Source organism: Neolamprologus brichardi, chromosome 14, assembly GCF_056152115.1.
Source record: "Neolamprologus brichardi isolate AB-2024 chromosome 14, ASM5615211v1, whole genome shotgun sequence".
NCBI classification, from domain to species: domain Eukaryota; kingdom Metazoa; phylum Chordata; class Actinopteri; order Cichliformes; family Cichlidae; genus Neolamprologus; species Neolamprologus brichardi.
Window position 1 is genome coordinate 21,223,930 of NC_142117.1, and position 14,904 is coordinate 21,238,833.

Here is a 14,904-nt window from a genome sequence, read left to right on the forward strand (position 1 = left end):
TGGTTATTTATTTGTTTTTCTGGTTTTATCAGCAGGCCCACCTATACAGGAGAAGAAGCCAAGAGGGCGCCCGCCACGGGTCCTGTCCGCCCAGAAAATTGCTGCAAGTCTACCTTCCCCATCATCCTTTCCCTCCCCAACACAGGACAAACCTGAGGGACTTGAAAGACCAGCTGAAAGGGTGAAAAGGCTACCTGGGAGGCCACCTGGGACCGGAGAAAAGAGAAGAGGCCGACCCCCTTCTTCAAGTAGCAAGAAAGCTTGGACTACGGGAAGCCATGCAGCAGGGGAGGACACCAGGCAGGTTGGGTTTGAGCTGGACACAGAGGAGGACAAGGACAGAAAGGGTGGCAAGAAGGTGCCAGTGGGCTCTACTCAGCCACATGATACTGAGGCGAGGTTTTCCAAAGGTGGACGGGGTGAATCCAAAGTTACCAACCTGAAGAGGCTGACAGAGACCAAGCTCACCCCTCTGAAGTCACGCCTCAAGACTTTGCCCGGTGTTCCCCGACGCAGACGTGGGCGACCACCATCAGCTGAGAGGCTCAAAGCTGAAGCAGCAGCTGCTGCTGCCGCCCAGCTGTCTACCTCCATTGAATGTGGGGAAGGGAAACATAAAACGTTCAGGATCAGAGGTGGGGCCGCAGAACCACACACACCTCAGCAGCCCATGCTAAGGAGTGTGGATGGCACTGGGGACCAAGACTCTTCCAATCCACCTGCCTCCCCACTTCCCTCCAAGCCAGGCAGAGCGGTGGGCCTCAGAAAAAGCCCTCGGCACAGAAAGCCGGTCAGAATCGTCCCCCCGTGTAAGCGCCCTGATGCTACCATCGCCAAACAGCTGCTGGAACGTGCTAAGAAAGGAGCACAGAAGCGACTGGAGAAAGAAGCTGTAGCCATTGGGGGTAGTGGGGGAGGAGCCATTGAAGCTGGCATCAGGAAGACCCCGCTGAAGAACATCAGGCAGTTCATTATGCCCGTGGTCAGCACTGTCTCCCTTCGCATCATCAAAACACCCAAGCGCTTCATTGAAGATGAAGGGAGTTTTGGAACCCCAGCACCCCATACAAAGATACCCCGCTTAGACACAGCCCCTTCATCTGTCTCCACTTCTGCCCAACCTGCCTGCACCATTTCCTCATCCCCTTCTCCTGTGCTTGTCTCCTCTACATCTGCTGTTACTAGCGCTGGTACCACTGCCCCGACTGACTCTCTCCCGCCTCCTTCATCTCCTGCCCCTGTTCCCTCTGTTCCATCAACAGCTGCCGGTCTTCTGAATAGCAGCAACAGCAACACAGCCAATGGGAGATTCAGCAGTAGCGCGCCATCTTGCGGCTCAAGTGCTGTGTCACAGCATTCCTCACAACTCTCTTCTGCAGAGTCTTCCAGGTCCAGCAGCCCGAGCTTGGATGACTCATCGTGCAACTCCCAGGCTTCGGAGGCCACGCAGGCTTTGTCAGAGCCAGAGGATCATTCTCCGTCCTCACAGGGAGAGAGAGAGGCCAACCTGCTACACACCTCACAGCCTGCGTCTCCTCCCTCTGAACCGGAGGCAGAGCATGTGCTGGCAGAGAGGAATCAACGAGGCCGGAGACGGCAGGGGGTCAGCCAGGGGGGTCAGAAACAGAGGGGAAGAGAGACGCTCACCACTGGGATGAAAAAGCCAATCATTAGCCCACCAACAGGAGTGCTGATGTCCTCCTCTGCACTTGTAAATTCCCAGCAAGCTTCATCCACAGCTTCTTCGTCTTCTTCACCTCCCCCTCTCCTCACCCCTCCACAGCCTCCCCAGTCAACCTCCACTGGTACAGCTGCTATTAGTGAACACCACCCCCAGTCGTCTTGGATGCCTCACCCCATCCCGCCATTCCTCCCTGGACCGTCAGTGCTGCCCAGCTTGTCAGACAAAAGAAGTCGCTCAATTCTGAGAGAGCCCACCTTCCGATGGACATCCCTGTCCCACCCGAAACAGCAGTACTTTTCCTCTGCTAAATATGCCAAGGAGGGCCTTATACGCAAGCCGGTATTTGACAACTTCCGTCCTCCACCTCTCACACCTGAAGACGTCGGGCTGGGTGTTGGTGGGGCAGGGGGAGCTGCTCCGGTTGCATTTCCAGCACCGGTCACCGGAGCGGGGAGTGGGACTCGTCTGTTTGCCCCTCTTCATCCCCACACTCACCACCAGCACCCCCCATCATCCCGCTTTGACTCACCACTTCAAAAGCGCAGCCCGTTGCTTCGTGCTCCACGCTTTACACCCAGTGAGGCTCACTCTCGGATATTTGAGTCAGTTACCCTGCAGTCATCTTCGGGGAGCAGCCCTGGATCAATCTCCCCACACCAGACGCCACCCAGCTCCACCAGAACCCAGCGGCGTAGGAGACGGCCGGTTCCGGGAACACTACGTGGCCATCCACGGTCTCCATCCCACTCGATGACCAGACGCAGCAGCCAAATAGGAGGCCAGATGTCGATGGGGAAAGGGGCCTCAGAGATATCTGTGCTGCCAGGCTCTGCCTCCAGTAGTAACCCCAGCTCTTTGCCAGGGGTGTCTGCAAGCCCACTAGCCACTAGTGCCTTAACTTCTGCTCCTTTCAACACTTTCTCTACGGTATCACACGGTATACTGGCCTCACAAGGAACACCCGATAATCGAAGAGGGGCCACTGGAAACCCACCTCCCATGTCAGCTGCATCATCCGGTTCTTCCCCACTTTTCCCTCTCTTTCCTCCCAGTGGCCAAGACACAGGGCGAGGAGCTGGGAAGGGTGGTAAAGAAAAATGTTTGTCCACTCCCCAGGAACCTGCTCAGAAGGAAAAAGAGAGAGATTCTGAGAAAAATCGTGAGAAGGAGAAGGAGAATAAGAGAGAAGGGAAGAAGGATTTGGAGAAAAGAAGTCGGGTTTCTACACCAGATGGCTCCCCTAATGCACCTTCTAGTCTGTTTACTGTAGATGGGAGGGACTCTGATGGTCTTGCTCCAAAAAAGGCTCCGGGGAGAAAAAAATCAACATCAGCTGACACGGTTTCTGACACCGCTTCCTCAGATGTGCCACCTTCCACTGGTCCTGTGTCCTTTACTAAAGGACGTCTGCCTAAGAAAGGCAGGCCCTCTGAGAAGGGAGCAGAGATGGAGGATGGGGAAAAAGAGAAAGAGAAAAGAAGTACTCCCAGCCAAAATACACCAAGCCTCCCAGTGCATCCCAGCAGACAACAACTTCCTGTTTCCTCTATTGGAAAAATTTTATCAAATTCAGAGAAACACCCTGTGACTGACAAGCGGGTAGTTGGACTACTGAAGAAGGCCAAAGCCCAGCTCTTTGAGATAAAGAAGAACAAGCTAAAACCTACAGATCAGGCAAAGGTCCAGGTCAGTTTCATGTTCATGCGTCGCCTTCATAGAGTCTCAACAAAAAGACTGTCTGGTTTTCTCATTTAAATCGTATAGTCACAAGCAAATGAGTTTGACATAATGCTATGAATGTTTGCTATAAATAGAAACCTGAGTTTGTACTCAGACTGAAACTTGATAGGAGGAAAGTCCCACGGAGGGTGTTACTTAAGGGGAATTCTCCTCGCTTAATGCATTATGCACAAAACAGCAGTAGCTTTGCTTATGAAAGTCCTTTATGCAGAATCTTCATCTGTTTTTATTTTTTGCTGTTAAAATTGTAAATTGGGTTTTTAAGGACACGCCTTGCACTCCTGTTTCCACATCTTCTTAATCTTCACCTGCACACTGGTCAGATTGTTCACATCTAACGTAACTAACATCTAACAATAAGCTGAACATGCTGTCTTTTTGCATTGCAAGTTTGTGCATTTGTAGGATTGTCTTGCATATTTGTTATCATGATGCTCTTTATGAGTATTCGCTGCACTTTTTGCGGTGGTCTGCAGGGTCAAGAGAGTGATTCGTCGGAGGCATCGGTCCGTGGACCGCGCATCAAGCATGTATGCCGTCGTGCAGCTGTGGCTCTTGGCCGTAACCGAGCGGTGTTCCCTGATGACATGCCCACACTTAGTGCCTTGCCCTGGGAGGAGAGAGAGAAGATCCTGTCTTCCATGGGGAATGATGGTGAGACACACCTGCATACTTGAAGTTTACTGAATTGTCTATAAAATGCAAAAATCAACACTCTTTGGTGTGGATGATATTATTGCTTAGTTGTTTTAAATGGTAAACTTCATGGTAATCTTTAACCGTTTTAATTAAAAAAAAAAAAAGGTACAGAGACTAGTTCAGCTTGTGCAAGACTTGGCTATTCTGGGTGGGGTCTTAATTGGGACTGTGACATGTGTACACTTCTAATATTGCAGAGCAGCGTGAGCTAAATGGTTTTTTATTCATGACACAACATTTGTGCAAGTCCTGAAACAGTTTGGAGCACACAATGATGACAGGCTAATCACAGGAGAAGAGAAATTCAATCATTGATGGGCACACAAGTACACAGTGGAGTGGTGATGGAGTGAGAAGCGTTTGGCTGCCCCGTCCCTGTTATTTTGACTGGTCTCATGTCATGTTGTTACATGCAAATTTTTTAGGCGAGATGACCTAATAGTGATGGTCGGGAATTAGGTTAAATAAAAACCTATCAGTGGCTAAAAAATAAGTTGTTATTGATTTATTGACTAGATGTATTATTTTTAAAATAAGCCAGAATTTAAGATTCATTCATTTGTTTAAAAAAATAATTTATTTATCAATATTGTAAATTTCTTCATCTTTGCCTTCTTAATAGTGCTATTTTATGACTCTCTGTGTTAAACTGTGTGTCAGTAATAATGAAATCCTCCTTTTTTGGCTTTTTTTTTTACAGACAAGTCTTCAGTTGCGGGCTCAGAAGAGGCAGAGCCTCAGTCCCCTCCCATAAAGCCACGGGAGACCCGGCAAAAGGCCGTTCAAGAAGCTCCTCCTAAAAAGGGCAGACGGTCGCGGCGCTGTGGCCAGTGCTCAGGCTGCCAGGTTCCAGAAGACTGCGGTGAATGTACCAACTGTCTGGATAAGCCTAAGTTTGGAGGGCGAAACATTAAAAAGCAATGCTGCAAGTGAGTATTATTCCTGACTTGAAGTCAGCAGCTTGACATGCACGTTCTTGGAAATGTAACTATGCTATGTGACAAAATATAATGGGCTGTTACTGTATCCAGCTCGTTCATTATGCTGATGAAGTGGGAGGTATTTGCCAGTGAATACTTCTTTTTGGTTTGTTTTCAAAGCTTAGACAATACACTTATAGAGTCAGAGTCGGTCTTAAAATGTCTTCTTCTTCCTCCTTTTCTGTAACTGTAACTAACAAGATTCATTAGATCAACATCCAGCACGAACAGTTGATGGTAGAATTATAGATGCATCAAAGACATCGTCATTGTGGTGGGAATTAAGGGCAGGATGGAAGCTAAAATTTTGTGTATCTGCTTTTCAGGATGAGAAAGTGTCAGAACTTACAGTGGATGCCCTCAAAGATTCTTCAAAAGCAAGGTAAAGGCAAGAAGGACAAGAAAAAGAGGCCACCGGAAAAGAAAGAGAGCCTCAATCCGGTGAAAGGACCAAACTCGGACTCTGGTCCCAAACCCATTCCTGCTCCAGCAAAAGAGGAACCTCCCCGTAAAAAGAGCCCTCCTCCTCCTCCTCTAAGGCAGGGAGAGGAGAAGTCAAGACAGCCATTATCCAAGCAATCATCGCCAGCCCTCGCATCCTCCCCTGCCCCAGCCGATCCCCCTCAGGCCTCCGCCGCATCCACAGCCCAGGCTCAGTCTCCCGCACCGACGTCAGAACCCAAGCAGCTCACGGTCCCAAGCGGTGCCCCCGGTAAAAAGGGGCACAAGCCACAGCAGCCTGTACCGGCTTCCACCTCCACGTCATCTTCTTCCACTTCATCGTCTTCTTCTTCATCCTCATCATCTTCTTCTTCCTCCTCCTCCTCTTCCTCCTCTTCATCCTCATCTTCTGCACAAAATTCCCCCTCTCAGTCTACGCAGTCTCAGCCGTCATCACAACAGCAGCAGCAACGGACACTTACCAGTCAGGCATGTTCAAAAAAGGATGCTTCACCCAAGATTTTGTCAAATGAACCCAAGAAAAAAACACAGCCGCTGCAGCAGCAGCATTCAGTGCAACAGCAGAGCTCAGCTACAGTAGTTTCAGATACAGGTAAGTAAATAGCCATACCTTTTCCCAATAAACTGCATTTTTTTTTTTTTACCTTGTTCTTATTTTAATATCATCGCTTTTTTCTTCTTTTTTTTAATAGCCGAATCAAAACAGTTAAAGAAGCCAACTTCTCGCTCTGTTCCCCTTTCTCCTAAACACAAACCAAAAGACAAGGTAATAAAGTTTTACTTGTATAAGATGTCCATCAAACCTTTTGCCGTAAGCATTTGTTAAACACTGTTTTTGTTTTTTTTGGTCACCCCCTCTTGTGAAGCCTCTGACCACTAAACCCCCGAGCAGCAGTACTTTAAACTCGCAGAGCACTCCCTCGACTAGGGGCCAGGTGAATTCTAGAGCACCCTGCGACGGAGTGCATCGTATCAGAGTGGATTTCAAAAGGAACCATGATGTGGAGAAGGTGTGGGAGGCTGGTGGCCTCAGCCTGCTCACCTCTGTGCCTATCACACCCAGGGTGCTCTGCTTTTTGTGTGCAAGCAGTGGAAATGTGGAGGTAAAAATCTTGGCATCATCTTGATTTTCTATTTTTCCCTCCCCCCTTTGAGCTTCCTTTCATCCACGCAGAAGCTGAGCTTATATTCAAACACGTCTTCCTCTCTCTCTCTCTGCATGTAGTTTGTCTTCTGCCAGGTATGCTGTGAACCGTTCCATCTCTTTTGCCTGGGGGAATCGGAGCGCCCTCTCCAGGAGCAGTTTGAGAACTGGTGTTGTCGACGATGCCGATACTGCCAGGCCTGTGGGCGCCAGCACCAGAAAACTAAAGTAAGCCATTCGATACAGTTCTGTACATTTTAAAGCCGCTCACGGAAGCTTGGTTCAGACTGACAGTGTGTGAAGACTGGAGAATCTTCCCTAGAAAGAAGCTTGCTAGTCTAGCCAGCAGACAGCACTTAATCAGCTTCTTGGATTCCTGCCATGTTTTTATCATTTAACTGAAGCCATGTGTAAAATGTGCATGTTGTGAGCCTTGTATGGTTGTGGGTTTAGAAATATGAATGAACACATCAGGTGGAAGAAAGGCAGTCAAACAGCCGTACATGTTAGCAAGATATGTGAACCCATGTGAGCCCATTTAGTGGGAAAAGCAGAAGGTAAGGCTAAAGAAAAAGATTCTTTGGAGCTAGATCTTTAAATAAATCTCTGCCCGCGAGCGTAAAGTAAATCGTTATTTTGTACTGGCTTTCGTCTCTGACCAAGGAGCTGCCTCTAAGCAGTAGGTCTCTGGCATTCTGATTCCACCACTGAGTGTGTCTTAACTTAAATCTCAGCTCCTGGTGAAGTTACGGGCAAATCAGGCCGCTGAAGAAATAGCACATCAAGTGCTGGATGATCATAAAACTTTGACTATTTGCAACTTCTGATTGTTGATAATTTATCTAAATTTTAGGAGCTTCAGGAACATCTCAAACACTCTCCTCCTGCTCTTACGTCTATAAATGCCCACCTGCACCACATGCTCATTTTTTCTTGTTTCGGGGCTCCACCATCACTCCCCTTTTTCTCTGTTAGCCTCTCTCAGAAGTGTCAGGGGCTATCCTGCAGGCCCGGGTGCTGCTGCTGATCCTCAGTAAGGCCCTCCAGCTTAGCTTGTTGGTCATTATTAATAAATGTTTGTCATTCGCATTTGGGGTTAGGATCCCTGCTAGCTCAGTGATGAAAATGTCCTGCAGCACATTAACTGTATATTGGAAAAACTTTAAATGGGATAGCTGTGTTTACTCAAAGAAAAAACAAGAAAAACTCAACTGCGCTCAACCCTTAAGCAGCTGTCGACAAGAGCACTATACAGCTCACATTAAAGCTGCATCATAATGCCTTAGATAATGATGTTTATCCATCTGTTACACACGCTATGAATGTGCCCTGCTATAAACTGGAGGGAGCACTAGAGCAAGACGTCTGTGTAAAAGAAGCACCATTCATCTTTTAAAAAATACTGCATGGCTGTATCTACCATTCATTTATTTTAGCGTGACACTTGGTGGTAAAGGCGAGTACTGCAATTATGGGTCAAAGCCTTTGTTGCTGATTTGCAGGGAGCAGAACTGTTTGTTAGGGATGAAAATGTTACTGCTGCCTAACTCGATATACAAATAACCTCTTGTCACTTTTTCTACCTCTCTCCCTGTAGCAGCAGCTGCTAGAGTGCGACAAGTGCCACAACAGCTATCACCCAGAGTGCCTGGGTCCCAACTACCCAACCAGACCCACCAAGAAGAAGAGAATCTGGGTATGCACACACTCTCCTCCTCCTCCTCCTCCTCTCTTAAACACCCTCACTATTTTCTCACCTTTATGTAACACAGTTGCACCACTGCGTGACCAAACTATAGCATTATGCTCGCACATTTCTCTCCCGAGTTCACACGTTTCCTTCTTCTCAAGATTGTGCTACTTACATGGATGCGACCTCGCACAGCCAGCGTCTAGGAAAACGTTTTGCTCCTGTTACAGCGTCACTTTCACACACTTTCCACTCCTTAAACGAATGCTTACGAGTTTACACCGTGTAGTAACGATGTTGTTTATGTGCCTCTTATTTTCAGGTTTGCACCAAGTGTGTGCGCTGTAAGAGCTGTGGCACCACGAAACCTGGGAAGTCCTGGGATGCCCAGTGGTCACATGATTTCTCCATGTGTCACGATTGTGCCAAACTTTTTGCTAAAGGTGAGCAGGTAGCTCAGTAGATGACTGATCAGTATCACCAGCAATAAAAAAAAAAATACAACGACATTTGAATGTAAGCAGTATTTTATTGGTCTTGATGAATTTTAATCTCTTCTCTCAGGGAACTTCTGCCCACTGTGTGATAAGTGCTATGACGATGATGATTATGACAGCAAAATGATGCTGTGTGGCCGCTGCAACCATTGGGTTCATGCAAAGTGTGAGAATCTCACAGGTGAGAAGCTCCATAGCGAGTAATACATTGACAGTATGCTCTTCATCAGTTTGTAGCAGCTTGTGTGCTTCGTCAGTGTCTGAGCAGATGACTGACAGGCTGCCCTCTGAGCGCTGTCACGCTGATGACATGCAGAAAAACAATAAACCTAATGACCTGCCGTTTCGCTGTGTCGCAGATGAAATGTATGAACTGCTGTCAAAGCCAGAGAGCGTTGCCTACACATGTACCAAATGTACCGAACGACACCCGCCCGAGTGGAGGGCGGCGTTGGAAAGGGAACTTCAGGGCTGCATTCGCAACGTCCTCACTGCACTGCTCAACTCACGCACATCCACGCACCTGCTACGGTACAGACAGGTAAGATACACACCTGCAAATCGATGTGAGTCTTTGCCATATTGCAAACATTTCACTGATCAGATTTTTATATTATAGCATCATTTGCAGTGTGTTTCCCACAGATTTAGGTTCTGCAGACTGCCATTTTTAAGGATTTCCTCTGCACATTTTTCATTTTCCAGTTTCTTTGTGAGAAATAAATTTGAGGTCGCCTCTGTGAAGTCGAGAACTGCCAAGTAAATTTAATAAGGGCCTTTCTAGTTAGTCGCAGCTAAACTCTCTTAAACATGTAGAAATTTCAAAAATACCAACCTTTGTGTTACCAAATAAACTTAGGCAGGTATTTATATACCTTGATGGCCAGCTAAGAAAAGTCTGTGTGTGGGAAACACTGATTTTATTTTACTTTATTACTTTATAGTGCTGAGTTTTACTTTTTTACCACGTGGTGCTATGATGGATATTGATGGATACAGGCACATTTTGACCAGACACAGCCTGAGCTTATTTTACCACATCAGTCAGAGCTATACTCTGTGGTTTTGGAGCAGGCGGTGAAGCCACCAGAGCTGAATCCAGAGACGGAGGAGAGTCTTCCATCCCGTCGTTCCCCGGAGGGCCCAGATCCTCCAGTCCTGACAGAAGTAACCCCCACACCTCCCAGCGACTCCCCTCCAGATTTGGAGTCTGTTGAGAAAAAGATGGATCAAGGCCGGTACAATTCATTGGTAAGTGTGCATTCTTTCTTTCTTTTTTTTGGGGGGGGGGGGCCCATTTGTTTTCCGGTATCTCTGCCGTGCTGACAAACTGGAATGACAAGTGTGTTGTCTGCTGCATTTTAATGAAAAGCAATTCATCAGTCTCTGTAACTAGAGAACACGTAGTCGAGGATCTGTGCAGGCTAACCACAGATATTTTTTCTCTAAACATATGACAAAGCTCACAAGCTCTCTCGAAGCAGTTTGTATTTTTTTTTTCTTTTTAAATCACAGCCTTTAGAGTAGAGCAGGGCGATATGACCAAAAATATTTATCACGATATACATTTGAAAATTTGCAATAACGATATAACTGACGATATAATTGACACTAGACAAAATGCTTTACAACTCCACAACTTTATTAGTGCAAAAAACTCCATCAATGTATTTTCACTTAAACAAGCAGCTGTTTTTTATGTGCATTAAAGTTATATAAAAATGTAATAGTGCAAATTCCTTGCTGACAGTTTAACCAAAAGGCATTTCCAGTAGAAACTGGCCGATATATCCTCAGCATAACCATGTATAATATTCACAAAACTTAAAAAGAGGTTATACACACACAATACGGTAATATTATGTTGAAGCGCAGTACGTATCACTTCATGAGGCTCCTGCCTATGATAGCCGTTATGCTCCGACAAGCCATCAGGCGGTGCAGCTTCGTAGCTTAGCAAAGTCGTACTAAAACATCTGACAGATTTTCGAGCGCCGTGTACATAAAATCGTTTCGAGGTCAGTAAACACAACCAGAATTCATACATAAGGCAGACGGGATTATAAGGGGCACTGTCGATTTTCAGAAAAATCAAACACGATTGATTTTAAGTGTGCTGTATTTTCCAAACAACACAGTAATAACGACGGCCCGCTAGCATGCTCTACCAAAAATAGTGCTTTGTTGTGTATCTGACGGACGAAAGCTAAACCAGTTCCACACCACTGAAGTTGCAGCATTTTAACAAACCAATTCTGCTTCATCCGTTTCATTTAATCCACTTTCGCTCTTCTCATTCTGCGTCGCCGCCATGTGCGTATGTAAACAAAGGCACTGGGCACGCGCGTTTTACCCATATCCTATCGCGATATTTCATTTTCCTATCGTTGCCCAAAATTACACCGATATTACCGTGAACGGTATGATATGGCCCAGCCATACTTTAGAGCATGTTTGATATTTGATTTTAATCTGCTATGTGTAGCCACATCTTGACTCCCTGGTCAGACCTGTGCTGTGTAATGGGAAATTAACACAGATGGCTGAGATAATGTCCTTTCCACCGATGTTCATTAGCTTAATTGTGTGCCATTTGTGTTCATCATTTCTCTCCCAGCTGGAGTTTAGCGATGACATCGTGCGAATCATTCAGACAGCCATCAACAGTGACGGAGGCCAACCTGAGAGCAGGAAAGCCAACAGCATGGTCAAGTGCTTTTTCATCCGGGTAAGAAGCTCAGATCAGCTCAAGTCTCACGGCACGGCTGGAAACACAGCAAGCATAAATGAGGTTAAATGACAACAGCGAAACACACGTTTACGTAGACATTGTGAGAAGCGTTTTCTTCTTCCTTCATCAGTTACAGGTTAATTGTCCTAATCGAGTTAAAGCCGCGCCAACGACATTCACAATCGCTTCCAAATGCAGGTCTGCACAAGTGCTTGAGTAGGCTGATGTGTAATGTTAATGGAATTCATTCTCTGTTTCAGCAAATGGACCGAACCTTTCCATGGTTCAAAGTGAAAGAGTCCAGATTCTGGGAAAGCCAAAAAGTCTCTGCCAAGTGAGTGTCCGTCGTTATACCTTAGCAAATGCAAGAGCTCATACGAGTGTTCACTACCTGTTCCGAGTGGCTCGTATTGGCACTAATAATAATAATTATTTAAATGCATTTAAAATAACCAACAAAAGATTTGCTAAAATGAAGTTAAAATGAGCTCAGACTAATATGAGCAAAATCTGAAATTCAGTAGCTAAGCAATGCCACCCAGAAGGCAGTGCTTTCAGTCTTAATATACTGTGTGAAGTGTTTTATTTGCCACTATTTTCTAAACTTGTATTGCAAGTTATGTTTGTAATTACAGAGAAGAAGATTTCACTTTAATACTCGTGTAAAGCGAGCCTGTCCAAAAACCTCAGAGAACTGCAGTTTTCAAGAGCTGCTGGTCTGTAATTATTGAAATGAGGAGCAAGATGTGGTTTCTTTGGGAGGCACCGTATCATCATCTGTATATAGGAGGGAACCAGAACGCTGTGAACTGAAAAGAATAAAACGTGTGGGTTCGCTGTACAAACATTCACCGAGATATTTAATGAAAATGCAAACCAAGGGCCGAGATCACGGTGTCATGTGATAGTCTGTGTGTCTCGTTGATTGGTAAAGGAAATCGTTTTGTTGTTTTCAAACATAGGGATCTAAAACACTTCAATCCAGACTTTTTTTAACAACTTGATCAACTGATGATTGAGTGGAGAATATCGCTGATACAACATTTCCTTCTGGCAGTGGCTGTTAAAGGTCCCAGGCTATATTAAAGCTACAGTAATAAAATAGATTCAGCATTTTCTCTGATCTAATTAACCCTCTAGACACCAAGTGATGAAAGTAGAATCAAATAGACTGTCAGTATAATAGATCCGTATTCTTACAATACCTGGTGCTGTTTTTAAAGACAGAAGAAGACAGGATCACAGAGATAAACTGTAGTTATTTCCAGTCACTGAAACATATGAGCATGTCATGCCTTTGTACTAAGAATTAATATTATTGTTATTGTACTGAAGAACTAATATTATTAATAGATAAGGACAGGAATATTTCCCCCCCTGTGATCATTTTTAATGGGATTTTGAAACACAGCACTTCCAAACATCCTACTTTTATTTTCCACACAGGAACAAAATAATTTCACAGAAACCAAAAATGATCAGGGTCAGAATTATTTGCTCCCACGATGCTAATAGTCAATAGTCAGTCATTTTGGCCTGATAGCAGCCTGCAGACCAGTTAGTAACATTCACTTTGGTCTTCTGGAGGTCGTTCACCAAGAGGGATGGATGTTTTGGGTCGTCGGTCAAAGACAGAGCAACAACCCAGACCCAGGTTTTTGGGGTTTTTTGGTGACTGCATACTCCCACCACCGTGCTTCACTCCAGGGACCGTTTTCTTTGGGTTGTGCGCCTCTCGCTTCTTTCTCCTAATATAATCATCGTCTTTGTGGCCAAAGTGCTCTAGTTTACTCTCATCCTACCAAAGGATTTCTTAATATACTTCAGTCTGGTGCAAAAGTGTCTCTTTATGCAGAATTTGAGGGTTTTTTTGGTCTGCAAATTTGCAGACCTGCAGTCTTTTTGTAGTGTGAAATCTTTTGCTTCCTACATCTGCCAGGCTGGATCTGTTCTGTTTGGCTCTCCTTGAATTTCTTGATGATACCTCTCACTCCTGTTCATGACACTTGGAAACACTGTGGTGACTTTATATATCTGTTTCCTGCTTTGTGAGCATCAACAGTTCTTTTTCTGAAGTCTAAACTGATTTCTTTAGTTTTTGACATGAAGTTACAGCTCAAACCCTTGCTGATGTTTTTATATTGTGTGTTATTTGGAAGATGATCCTGAGTTTTGGTTGAGAAGAAACTTGATTTTACAAGCTTTGAGCATTGCAAAGTTAAATCCCATCACTTTACAGCAGTGGTTTGTGGTTTGGGCTAATAATACTGAACCTGGTAATTATTTTTTTCCCTGAAATAATTCTAGTATTGTGTTTTTTCTGAAAAAAACTAGTGCATTTGGAAATGCTATGTTTAAAATCCCCTGCTTTTAATTTAAATACTTTGTGTACAGAGAGAAGAACATTGACATTTTTAGAGGGAATAGCTACAAGTTGACTTTCCCCCATAACTTTTCAGTCTTTAAATAGACAGTTGATGGAAATTTACTGCTCTGCATGTTGGAGTTTTTCTGACACATATCCATTCACCAACTAGCTCAGTCGCTCTGCTTTCTCAGACTATTTCTTCTGCTTTGCCTTCGGGCATTGTTTGAGGGGGTAACCATAACAGTGTCATATTTCAATTGAAGACTCGCTGATAAATACTTGTGGTCTAATTGCGGTTTGCTTGTCAGTTTAGTTCATTGTGTTATTTATCAGTGCTCCAGTCAAGGAAACCAATGATTCTTCTGTATCCTGTGGCCATTGCTGGGTGGATTTGCTTTTAGAAGCTTCTGCTGGCTTATTAAGTGTGAGACTTTACATCACACCAATTACCCAGGCTTTCTTGACTTGGCAGAACTCCTCGAATGTGGTTATTTAACATGGGTGTCACTGTTCACTTGCTGCTCAGACTTTATTTATTTTTTTAGTATCTTAAAAAAAACAGCTCCATCATATCATCTGTACCATAGGGATAGATATTACTTGTCACACAATATATTCCAACGGCAATGACCTAAATGTGGCAGTCAACTAATGAATCAGAAAGAACACATGAACGGGAATAAAAGGCTTTTTCTCACCGTTTGCCGATAACTTGTGTTGATTTAATGAAGCAGATGGTTTACATTTATTTATTTAAAAACCCAACATTATTTGTCCACATCATCTGCTATATCTTTGGTGGGGGGGTGGGGGATGGGGTTAAACCCATGTAACAAATCGTGATCATATTTTGTCATCAGTTGCTTATGTGACATGGGGTCATTTGCAACAAAACAAAAATAAATGTGC

General features: G+C 44.9%; 1 protein-coding gene across 3 annotated transcripts in view; it reads left to right on the forward strand.

Moving 5' to 3' along the window:
• kmt2a (lysine (K)-specific methyltransferase 2A) overlaps window positions 1–14,904 on the forward strand; it is a 38,600-nt gene that overhangs the window by 9,255 nt on the left and 14,441 nt on the right. For 2 of the 3 annotated variants that reach the window (XM_006795470.3, XM_035909808.2), the window contains exons 3-16: window positions 33–3,370; window positions 3,901–4,078; window positions 4,824–5,052; window positions 5,430–6,157; window positions 6,258–6,331; window positions 6,432–6,668; window positions 6,791–6,937; window positions 8,307–8,405; window positions 8,722–8,842; window positions 8,964–9,077; window positions 9,256–9,437; window positions 9,971–10,147; window positions 11,514–11,624; window positions 11,888–11,961. In XM_006795470.3, the coding sequence (XP_006795533.2) occupies window positions 33–3,370; window positions 3,901–4,078; window positions 4,824–5,052; window positions 5,430–6,157; window positions 6,258–6,331; window positions 6,432–6,668; window positions 6,791–6,937; window positions 8,307–8,405; window positions 8,722–8,842; window positions 8,964–9,077; window positions 9,256–9,437; window positions 9,971–10,147; window positions 11,514–11,624; window positions 11,888–11,961 (5,809 nt within the window). The remainder of the gene's footprint in view (window positions 1–32; window positions 3,371–3,900; window positions 4,079–4,823; window positions 5,053–5,429; window positions 6,158–6,257; window positions 6,332–6,431; window positions 6,669–6,790; window positions 6,938–8,306; window positions 8,406–8,721; window positions 8,843–8,963; window positions 9,078–9,255; window positions 9,438–9,970; window positions 10,148–11,513; window positions 11,625–11,887; window positions 11,962–14,904) is intronic. The other variant, XM_035909807.2, reaches the window with a different exon arrangement.